This window comes from Podospora anserina, chromosome 3 (genome assembly GCF_000226545.1).
Source record: "Podospora anserina S mat+ genomic DNA chromosome 3, supercontig 2".
Classification (NCBI taxonomy): Eukaryota; Fungi; Ascomycota; class Sordariomycetes; order Sordariales; family Podosporaceae; genus Podospora; species Podospora anserina.
Genome location: NW_001914856.1, coordinates 1,161,032 through 1,172,178, shown reverse-complemented (window position 1 = coordinate 1,172,178; position 11,147 = coordinate 1,161,032). Strand labels below are relative to the sequence as shown.

General features: G+C 52.3%; 3 protein-coding genes across 3 annotated transcripts; 2 read left to right on the top strand and 1 right to left on the bottom strand.

The window, feature by feature from the left end:
* Positions 1-57: 57 nt before the first annotated feature.
* PODANS_3_5155 (uncharacterized protein) lies at positions 58-534 on the bottom strand (the record flags this gene model as incomplete). The annotated part of the gene is made up of 1 exon (XM_001909274.1): positions 58-534. One exon carries the CDS (start codon positions 532-534, stop codon positions 58-60), a length of 477 nt encoding a protein of 158 aa, XP_001909309.1.
* A 1,397-nt stretch (positions 535-1,931) lies between these two features.
* Positions 1,932-3,427, top strand: PODANS_3_5150 (uncharacterized protein; the record flags this gene model as incomplete). Its single annotated transcript, XM_001909273.1, has 2 exons — positions 1,932-3,113; positions 3,167-3,427. The coding sequence occupies 2 exons, from the start codon at positions 1,932-1,934 to the stop codon at positions 3,425-3,427; spliced, it is 1,443 nt and encodes a 480-aa protein (XP_001909308.1).
* A 6,633-nt stretch (positions 3,428-10,060) lies between these two features.
* On the top strand, positions 10,061-10,408 carry PODANS_3_5145 (uncharacterized protein; the record flags this gene model as incomplete). The annotated part of the gene is made up of 1 exon (XM_001909272.1): positions 10,061-10,408. One exon carries the CDS (start codon positions 10,061-10,063, stop codon positions 10,406-10,408), a length of 348 nt encoding a protein of 115 aa, XP_001909307.1.
* Between the last annotated feature and the right edge of the window lie 739 nt (positions 10,409-11,147).

Sequence of the window (11,147 nt, the reverse complement as noted above, 5' to 3'; positions counted from 1 at the left end):
AATTCGTCAATCCCTTTTGTAAGACTAGAACAGTGATGGAGTAGATTCTTAGCTTGGTTAGGTGTTATCTGGCGGGAGGGGGTGGTGAGGATTTCGGGGTAGGTGACGATGGGGGGGCGGTCTTCTTTTGGGAGGACGGAGGTGGTGGTGGTTAGGGGTGGTTGTTGGTCGAGGTGCTGGGGGAGATGAAAAGGTTAGTGTGATATATGCTGGTAAGCAATATGGCAGAGAAAAACGTACTGGCGCATCTTGGGTAACTTCCTTTAGGAGGTCTTGAATATCACTATCCGACAGCCCTTTGCTCTTGAGAAACTCTGTTTTTTGTGCTGCGGTCGCCTTTTGGGTCTCGGTGTCTTTGAGAAAGATGCGCGCCTGCTCGAGGGTGGCTTCTCGCGTCTTCTCTGGCGCCGGCGCAGTGGAAGACTCAGCTTCGGTGTTTGTTGATGGCTCGATGTTTGTCGGGGGCGTCTCGAGCACGGCGGGCTCTGTGGCCGCGGGGACTTCTGGGTCTGGCTTCTTGTCGGCGTCGGTCATGCTGCTGGCTGTGGTGATGGCTGATGCGAGTAAGAGGAACAGCCGGTGTGACGAGAGTCGAAAATAAAGAAAGATGGAAACCGACAGCCGTCATCAACAACAGCGTCACTTTGGCCGTGAAATTGTTACCGAGGCTCGCCCAACTGCGCTGGTGCCGGGATAGGCCTGGTCTGGGCGCCTTGGACGTGACCCCACTCATAACAGCACCCAGCAACGGCCCCACAACTAGAGACGCCAAATTCTGGGGTCGTCCGCTGGGCCACGATCCACTATCCCACCGGCCATCAATCACGGTCAAGTGTTTGTATATGCTCAATACGATTCGAGTCGAGCTCCATCTGTCAGACAGAAGAAGAAGACGTCATTTTTTGCCGTGTTCTTTGCGGTGTATCATTTCGTTTATTCCGAGTGTACTTTTTGTCATTTTTGTACCATCACCTCATACTCTCTGCTGTGTCTGTCTTGCCTGACAGACATTTATGTGTTCCTGCCGCTCACTGTGAGAGTGTCGCCATCGAACAACTGATCCACAAATACTCTGGTATGTCAATCGAGATTGAGTGCCCAGACGGTCCGTTTGATGAAAGATGACGTCGACAGCCCAGAGAGCCACCATTGAGAAACAGCCTTGCTGATTACACCGCCGCCAGAACGCAGCAAGCCGTTGAGATAGGTAGTCCGTCGCAAAACACCCAATGTGAGTGATCTTTTTTGCGATTCAAGTGAGAGATGATGAGAATGTGGGTGGACGGTTGTGATGATGATGGTGGCGGTTATGCCCCCTGAGAAACAGGACCGGCCTCAACTCTCTTCTCTCTGGGGTGATCTGGGATCTGCATCGCGCCTCCAGGGAGAGAGAGAGAGAGAGAGTGAGAGAGATGGGACGAGACGACCGACAGTTCGAAGTGCAGGCGGCGTCTGTCGGAGCCGGAGCCGGCAAACACCTTGTGAAACCTACTTTTTGACCAAGTGCAACGGTTGGAAAGAAGTACACACAGCTCCGCGAATGAATTGGGGAAGGCTCAAATTCCGGTCGAGAGCCTTTCTGCCCATTGGCACGCCCGCGCCCATCTCACACAGTCGCAAATCACACACCACACGCCGCCCACACACGGCAAGGCATAGGCAAGGCAAAGCAAGGCGAGGCAAGCTTATTCGGACGACGTGCCTTGTCTCTCTCGCAACCTCCACACATCAACGCTACTATCCATAGGGCATTATCAGCCAACCGACCAACAAAGCCAGCCACCAGCCACATCATCAATTGTCAACATTCCTCATCTCTCACTCTCACTCTCGCTCTCACTCTCACTCTCACTCTCACTCTCGCCCTCACTCTCACTCTCACTCTCACTCTTCACTCCCACGTTTCATCACCCACACGCATCATTTCCATCATGTCGTCCCGGCCGCGTCGCTCGGCCGCTCAGCGCGCCACCGTGAAAATCACTGACCTCGCCGACAGAGATAACAAGGATAACGAGCGCACCATGTCGTCACGCTCGTCCAACCGCCGCTCAGGAAACGGCATCGCCTCTGTGTCGCGGAGGCCCGGATCCTCCCCCACCGGTCCTGCAGATGCCGACCAGCATATCCACTTAACAGTCAAGACCTCATCTAGCAAGCTTCGCCAGGCCACCAGCGGGACAAGCAGCAACAACAACAACAACAACAACAACAACAACAGCAAACGGAAAGCTATCCCCAGCACCTCCACCACCCGGCCAGGATCTTCAGGAGGGAATCGGACCAGAGGAGGCGGAAATCGCTATGTTATCGAAAGTAGCGAGGGCGACGACGTAGATGAGGAGGAGGAAGACGAAGACGAGGAAGAGGAGGAGCCGAAACAGGAGATTGAAGTTAAGGGAAACAGCAACCGTTCCGGTCTCCGAAACGACCTGGAAGATGACGACGATGAGGAAGACGAAGAGGCGGAGGAAGAAGAAGAGGATGAAGATGAGGATATGGACGATGGGGATGACATGGACATTGATGCTGAAGGGGAAGAGGACGATGATGAGGATGCCGACATGTCCATTGCTCCTCCGCCGCCTGCTATCAAGGTCACCAAGCCTCAGAGGGGCGTGGCTGTCCCTGCCAACAAGGCAAAGACCACGCCTGTCAAGGCTAAACCGGCTATTCACTACGCTGATGATGACGATGATGAGGAGCTTAGTGAGCTGGAGAGCGAGCCGGAGGATATCACCATGGGAGTTGATGCCGAGGAAGAGGAGGAGGAGGAAGACGAGGAGGAGGAGGAGGAGGAGGATGCTGAGGGGGAGGAGGAGGATATTGATGCCGAGGGAGAGGAGGAGATTGTGGTTGATGATGAGGATGCTGAAGGGGGGGAGGATGATGATCTGGACAGCGAGCTGGGGAGCAGAGGAGGGACACCAGATCTGTCAAAACTCACGGCCAGACAGAGGGCTAAGCTTGGAGAGGCATCTCACGAGTACCTTAAGCTGTCTGATGAGGTCCAAGCGAAGAAGGTTTTCACCGCCGAGGAGCTGTCCATGAGACGTGCCGAGATGGCCAGACGGAGACGGAATCTGAGCGAGAAGCGGAATGAGGAGGTCAAGGTTTGTTTGCCTTTGTCTGTTTTACTGAGAACATAACTAACATGGTGTGTTAGATGGAAACCATCAACAAGCTCCTCAAGAAGCAAGCGCCTAAGACAAACCGGAAGAATGCGCTTCTTGCCGCGGGTGGGTATGATACCCCGGATGGCACCGCCGAGGCTGCTCCCCGTGCTGATCCCATGTTTGTGAGGTGGGTCAACAATAAAGACGGAAGCAAGGTGTCTGTTCCGGATGAGATGTTGGCTGGACCTGCCGGGAGGGTTTTCATCAAGGGTGGTTTGGCTTCGGGCAGGATGGTGGAGGAGGTCTCTTAGGATGAGGATTCCGATGGGACACTGATCATGAGGTTACGGGAAGGGAGGAGTACTGGGTTTGGTGGCGAACTGGTATGTTACACATAGAGTAAAAACAGGGCGTTTCTTTCTTTCCGGGTTGCAGCATCTCTGAAGGTCTCTTGACCATGCGTGACGGTGCGGGGGACGCTAATGCCAGAGGACAAACACATCCCAAACAGACGGTGCATGGCAGATGGAAACGCTCGGTGCAGCTGCTTTATGCTTGCGAACACATGCATAGCCCAAACGGAGGTTTTCTTTCAAGACAAGCACCGACGATGGCGCCAGCGGTTATGGCCTGGTGGGGAGGGGGAAAGGGTAAATGATGGGTATAATAGGCCTGGGACATTCACAGCTAGAAGTTTTCATTCCCAACATCAGTCTCATCTTTACGTTCACATTGTCTTCAGCATCATTTTCCTGCTTCTGAGCATTTGTGTTCAAGGCCTGACGTCTGCTCTCACGTTAAGACACAGACAGACAGAAGGGTATATATATATATATATCTCAATTTCTATCACCAACAATTGGTTTCATCGTGATAGCAAAAACCTCTTTCCTTTCTTTCACCTTCTCACCTTGACCACCATTCACCTACCTACCTTAGGCACCACAGACCGCGTCCAAAGCCCGAGACTGTTTCCTGGCTCTCACCTGGCTTGGGACTGGCTGGGCGGCCACACAAGTAACATGCTCGGGCTGGGGGCTTGTCTTGGGGTGAACCGGAATGTCGGGGTCGAATATTGTGCTCGGTAATGTTCACTGAGGTTGGTCGTGTTGGTGGGATGAGTGCTGGTAATGGGTTTGAGGATCTTTTCTGGCAAAACCGACTTCACGGCGAAATCAGTTGCGTGGTTCTCGTCGCCGTCGTGTGGTGGAATTAGTTCCAGGGGTGGATGAATGTCTCGACAAGTTTAAGGATATCATTCAAGGCCCTGACCACCGCAAAGCAGAATGTCTTTGAGGAGCCATTCTGATGCCGTTCTTGTGCTCCGTTGGAAATCACAGCTTCATCCACGCCTGTAGGTATGCCTTTTCCATTCTGGTGTGCCTGTTCTCGGGCCAACTTGTGTGTGTTGAGGAGATCTAAAATCTACCTCTCAGCCTTCACCATCCTGTCCTCTTGATCATTGCCAGCCGGGCCATGCTGACGGAGAACCTGTGGAGAGAAAAGGAGGGATTGGTGATTGAGTGTCTGGTGGGTACGCCAGCATCAGTCAAGGGCTTAAGGGCTGTGGTGATACAAAGCACCCAAGATCAACAGTTCTGGATCACAGTAACCTTCGACCAGTCGACACATCCCATCCATCTTTCTGTGAGGAGCCACCGGACGGCGACTATCACTCATCTATGCTGCTCCTTCACATCACCATCAGCGGTACTCTCCGGCATATCAACCTTCAAAAACCCAACTGTACCCTCAGCTATCGCCGTTACCAACCAACCTAGGCACTCGAGCGGAAGGAGTCTATTCTTGGGGGCCGAACGCCCCAACAAAGGTTGTGGGAAAACTGCTCACTCTGGATAAAAGTCTTTTCATTTCTCTACGCAGCAAGCCAGCCCTCGACGGGCGGTTCCATGCGTGTTAAGTTGACCAGGAGCTTGGTGCCTTTGATCGCGGGCGGGGTCCTTGCGGGAGGGATTACTGTCTTGCTTTCATGGCTGCCTTCACTCTTTTCTCTTCCACCACCTCTACCATCTCCCACAGGTTATGATCCCTCTAAACCTCGCCTCAGTTTTGGTGTCGATTACATCATTCACCTACCCCGGTGGCCATTGACAGGGAGTTAGCCCAAGAGCAATGCAGGTTCCCGGCCAGGATGATTGCTGAGAGAATCGTTCGAGAGCCAGAGTTTGACGAGACATACCGAGCATTTGAATGGGGCAGTATCAAAGCCCCCCATTATCTTCTCTATGCCGAAGCATGGCATTCCCTCATCAGCACTAAGGAGACTACACGCATCCACAGAGACTGGTTGATGAAACGGCCACCGGCAGTACAAGTACATGGGTGCCTCGTTCTCAGCGATTTCGACTGTCTTTACCTATATATACCCCTTATTTCACAAAACGCCCAACGGCAATGACCGGGCACCTACCAGCACTAGAGGATTGCGCTGCACCCATCAGAGCATCTGGGACGAGACAAGCGGAGGTTCTCACCCCGGTCCCCGGTACAATCTCTGTCGGAGAGGTCTCGGTCTACCACTGGATCAACACCTGGGCGGACGATGCGTTGCCGGGATGCGGTTGTGCCCCCAGAAATCCCCCTCCCCGGCTGGCCAGGTGTCTGTACCGCAACGTCCAAGACCATGAAGGTCGAGGAGCTGGATTCCTGCTGCAGGCTCACGATTGTTGTTCCGTGCTGGGGCTGACCCGAGCTGCCGGATACAGTGTAGACTCAGACTTTCCAGTCTGATCAGTTCCATATTTGCCGTGGTCCAACATTCCAGGAGGGGTTCGATGTTCACCACTATCATCGACCCCGAAATGGCTCTCTCCAAAGCAGCCGTCTAGCCCTGTTGTCTCAGACCGGTATCAGTCCATTGCCACCCACGCAAGACCCTGGCTCCCAAGTGGAAGCCAACGAGCCAGATACTCAGATTCCCAAGTCACCGGTACAAGGACCCCGAGCCCCAGGTGCAGGGTCAACTGCCTAATCAAGGGTCACCATCGGCTGGTCCATATGAGCACCAACGACATGATCGCCGCCTGTAACGGCCGTCTGAGCTATGACCCACCAGCCTCCTGTGGTCGAAAATAGCGGAGAAGCCACGGAAAACACCATCGCAAGACAGCGCTGGGGAGGGCCTGCGTGAGACAGACGTTGACGTCAGAAGGTGGTCGGCCAGGGGGATCGGCAGAGGTAGTGAAGCGGAGGTGTTTGTCACCTAGCTACCTTACCTCTCAGTGATGTGGCTCGGGATTGTCCAGGGTGGTCATATTGGGAATGGAGAGGTTGGGGATTTTCTGGCTTGGGAGGATGTCGCACCGGAGGGGATTGAGCATGGAGGCGATATGAGGATTCGGTCTTGGGATGGGGGGATTTTGGGATTACTGATGTGTTTATGGGGGGGGGGATGATATCAACGGCGGTGTCTTTCTTGGCTCGAGTCGAGTGAGACCTTTGTGGGCGGGTTAGCCTCGACGGAGGTTCGGGATGAAGGTGGTTATGTCGGCGGAAGTGAAAAATAGGGATGAGGGCTGGGTGTGGGGATGAGGACGATGAGGGTGATCAATGGATCGCCCGTCACTTCCAGACCAAGGGGTGGAACCTTGGAGAGTTGAAGGGATATGATAGGGTCTAGGGCGCGGCAGCGGTGGTGTGGGAAATGGTAAAGGCTGGAGGGGCGGTATCGTGGTTTGAAAGATGTACCGTGTTGCTTGCCTCTTATAAATTTTACGCTTCATTTACTCTTTTTGCTATGTATGACTTTCACTCCCAAGCTCCCACATCGCTTTGTCAGTGTTGATGTTTATAGGTAGCAGCCCGGCCAGTCAGGGCTTTGGTTTGAATGAGAATCTCGGTCTTACGTAACACGTATCATGCGCTTTCAAGATAAATTGAGGTCACGGGGAAAGATGGATACGGCTAGAACGGGCGGGAAGATTATGATATATGTTGGCGCATATTCTTCAGCGACAGCATCTCTCCTAGCCATACTCAGGCAACAAGTCACGATATTCCTGCCTCCGACCACCATCCCAAGACGGTGGAGAGTCAAAGTTAAACTTCCTGCTCTACCGCCCGTGCCCTGCATAACAATACGTTCATTTCTCATGTTCATAGTATTAATATACAACTGGCGGTACAACGAACTAACCTTTCCCTATCCCACGCCACGCGACACGTCAACGATATACTCGGCGTGTCTCTTATCAGTATAACAGGCAGATAAGATACCTTATCTCTGCCCATTTTTTTATCCAGTCTTCTAACTTGCTCCTAAAACAACCCTATTGGGCCAGTGAGTCACGAGGAGGTTTTGCCGATTTCTTTCTTAATCCTGCCTGAAAAGTAAGGTCTGGAAAGGGTTTGCGAAGAAGGAATAACTGCTTCTCTTTCCAAGTTAGGGGGGTGACATGTAGGTCTTGGCATGGAGCTTGCAGAAGGGGATGTTGAGGTGATGTGTTGATGTCTTTGGTTGTATTTTCAATGATCTATAAATCATTGAAGATGGAAGATAACGAGATGCGGAAAAGGGTAGGAGGTAGTGATTTATCTGTAATTTGTATAGCCTCATTTATGGATATCAGGGGGTGGCTGGTGGATAACACCACATGTAAACATTACCCCTGAAAGACAAGACATCATGACTTCAACATTGGCGACTGCTCTTACTAAGTCGGCGTATAAGTTGCAAGTGCCGCCGCCATCATCGACTGTCGTCGTCAGGACACAGTGCGTGCAAAGCTCATGTCGATGCGTGCAAATCTTGAAATTTGCAAGCAGAGAGAGATCCGCCCTGCCCTCAACTATGTACTGTGCCTCCCCCTCTCACTTTCTCTCTCCTCTGCTGCCTTTTTTTCTGCTTTTACTCGGGCATGGACAACAGCTGCGATTGGATTTTTCTTCTTTTCTATCACCACAGTCGAATAAGTCCACGACATTAGCTACACATGGCATGAGCTATATCTAACTGTGTACCTCACAGTCTTACAGTCACAATCATGTCTTCCTCTTCCCAAGCTGCCCCTGCGGTCGATGCTGAGCATGTCGGTTCTGGTAAGTCACGATGTTCCCCTTTCCACAAGCGCGCTTGACAGTTCTTATGCATCTCAAGATCACAAATCACTACTCATTGCCGTCGTTTAGTCGCGTGTCTGAGTGTGATTTGGGGGTTTTCAAGGTCTGTGATTGAGGCTTTGGCAATTGCATTGCACGCCTAGACGTGCGACTTCGACCTCGATCTTGAATGCCTTTCCCCCAGACAAGTCGACTGTGGACTTGATATTTACGCTGTTCATTGTCATGGCGCCACCAGAACGTTCATGTCCTCCCCGCGTCCCGTCTCTCCTCTTGTGCGACGATGCGCTAAGGCTCATCCGCACTTCCGTTGCGCGTTTAACCAACCCTCAGCATAAGACAGACGGGTTGCCACTTGTACCAATGCCACTGTGCAACAGAGCCGCTGAAGTCTACTGGGATATCTTTACAAAGTCCTGGAGGAAGGAGGCCGAGAATTACGCCGACTTGGAGACGGCTTCACGACTTGTCAACTCCGGCGATCAATCATGTTCTCACAAGAAGTGGTTGAGAACTTGTGAAAAGAGATGGACTGAGCACCACTTTTCGAACAAGGACAAGGCTGCGACATCACAGGCCTATCGCTCTTTCGGAGAACTATTGAAGACGGAAACGTATTTGATTCGCTTCATCTCTGAGCGCGATGACGTCTTACCCCGTCAAGGAGACCTGAAGCGCCTAATTTACCATGCTACCAAGAGAGGCTTCCGAGGTCTCATCGACCTGTGGAACAACCGGGACAACTGGGCCCAAAAGGCCAAGACGGTGAATCAGCGAACCGTTGCAACCGCAATGCCCAGCCATGTCCAACCAGCTGGTGGGAGCCTTGCTCCAGTAGAGCCATAGAATGGTCCTACTGCGGGACCTCTCCCCCCAACAACAAAAGAAAGACATCTACACCAGCCTCCACAGACGCCGACCCGACTCGAAGGGCTCGAGGTCATCAGTTTCAAGCGGAGGACCCCACCTTCACTCAGCGCAGCCAACTCCCATTTCTCCAAACAATCTTCAACAGCAGGGTGGTTTGGTCCCAGGTATTCCGCAGCACATACCCATTGGCCGCAATATTGTCTCCCCTACTACCGCTATAACTAGAGAGCCCTAGAACGGCTCCCCACCAGTCGACAGAGCAACTCCGCGATCCGAATCAGCACCACTCAGCCGCAAAGGAACTAAGCGGCGTCTTACCAAGGAAGAGTCCGAACAGTCCCCTGGAATTGCATCCGAGTTGGATTTTACTGGAATGTCCCCGGATGAGATCAAGGCTGGCAAGAAACAAGCGAGGGAACAGAGGAGGCCATTCACGGACCACCATCGAAACAAGCAGATCAAGGCAGGGGTGTGGAAGCCACAGAGAGGGGGTGCGAGACGGAGGGAAGCTCCAAGGACACCCAACAACACCCGACAGCCTCTCCGGTCGACGATGCGCACGGCCACAACGGTGTAGCGAGGGCCGCCCCCGATCAGGCTGTGCAGAATGATGGAAATGGGGGATGGTCATAATCCGAATCACTCCCACATGATCCCTCGCATGAACTGGCACCGGCCCGAAGAGCAGCCCGAGAGCAACGTCGATGATCACCTCGATCACCCACTTCCAGCAACAAGATCAAGGCCAGGATCAAGCTCAGGGTGAAGGTCAGATCCTAGCCGAAAACAGAGTCGAGCACCAAGATCAAGGCCAGCATCAGGCTCAGGGTGAAGGCCAGATCCAAGCACAAGACAGAGTCGAGGGCGGACAGGAGACTGGCGGATTTCTCGGCGATGGTGGGCCCCCGTTGGGACTCTGGCCTTGATAACGGCATCAACATGGAGGATATCCTCAAGGACGTCAACGTGGACGATATCCGCAAGGTCACACCAATATGGATGAGATCCTCAAGAACATTAACATGGACGAGATCCTCAAGGGCATCCCCGGAATCCACGACCAGGTTCAAGGTCAGATAGCCCAAGCCGACAACAACGTCGAAGGCGAACAGGAGGCAGGCGGGCTGAACGGCAGTGATGTCCTTCCCTGGAACTTGGGCATTGACAACCCCCTCAACATGGACGATATGCTCAAGGATATCTCCGGCACCCCCGAACAGGCTCAAGGCCAGATGGAAGCCGAGAGATGGAAGCCGAGGATACAGCCGGGGGACAAGAGGAGAGAGACGGAGTGGCCCATATGGATTCCCTCCCTTGGGACCCAGATTTTGACAACATGGTAAATCTATCGGATATCCTTGACATCATCCCGGGGTCTCCAGATGCGGCGCCCGGTGACTGGCTTTCTGAAAATGGTCTTTGAGGTATTTGAAAAGGGGGGGGGGGGGAGAAAGAGGATCAAGAAAGCGAAAGGGTTATTAGGGGCGGGGAATTTGTGTTGTCTGGAGGCTTTTATGGGAATCTTTTAAGGAGGGCTTTTACTGGGGATCTTTTATTGGGCGGGGGGCTTTTATTGGGTTTTTTTATGGGGGTTTCCATAGTTTTTTATGGGCGGTTTCACGGTTTTTTTATGGGGTCTTCATGGGTTTTTGTGGGGGTTTGCGGCTAGGTTTTTCATTTCCTGATACCTTGTATGATAATGTAACTATACAAAACCAAACCTTGAGATACTTTGAATATGTCTTTGTGTCTGAATGTCGGAGCTGGACGTTTGCTCTCTTCAAATAGGGATAGGCGATGCAATCAATTCTCGAGGCGGTGGAAAGTCATCTTATATCTATCCTTTCTCAGAGAGCAGTTGGTATTATTGAAGTACTCACCTAAAGACAAGCCCTCAAGGTATCGTCATGTTCCATGTGTTGACCGTCTTAAAATAACAATACCGTCAAAGGTATGATACAAGTCATTGTTAGCTACACTATAATACATTTAATAAAAGAGTTCCTAAAACTCCTAAGAATTTACCGATGTGTAGGTTGGATGACCAGGAAATGGACCACATGTGGATCTGGTCCACCACCA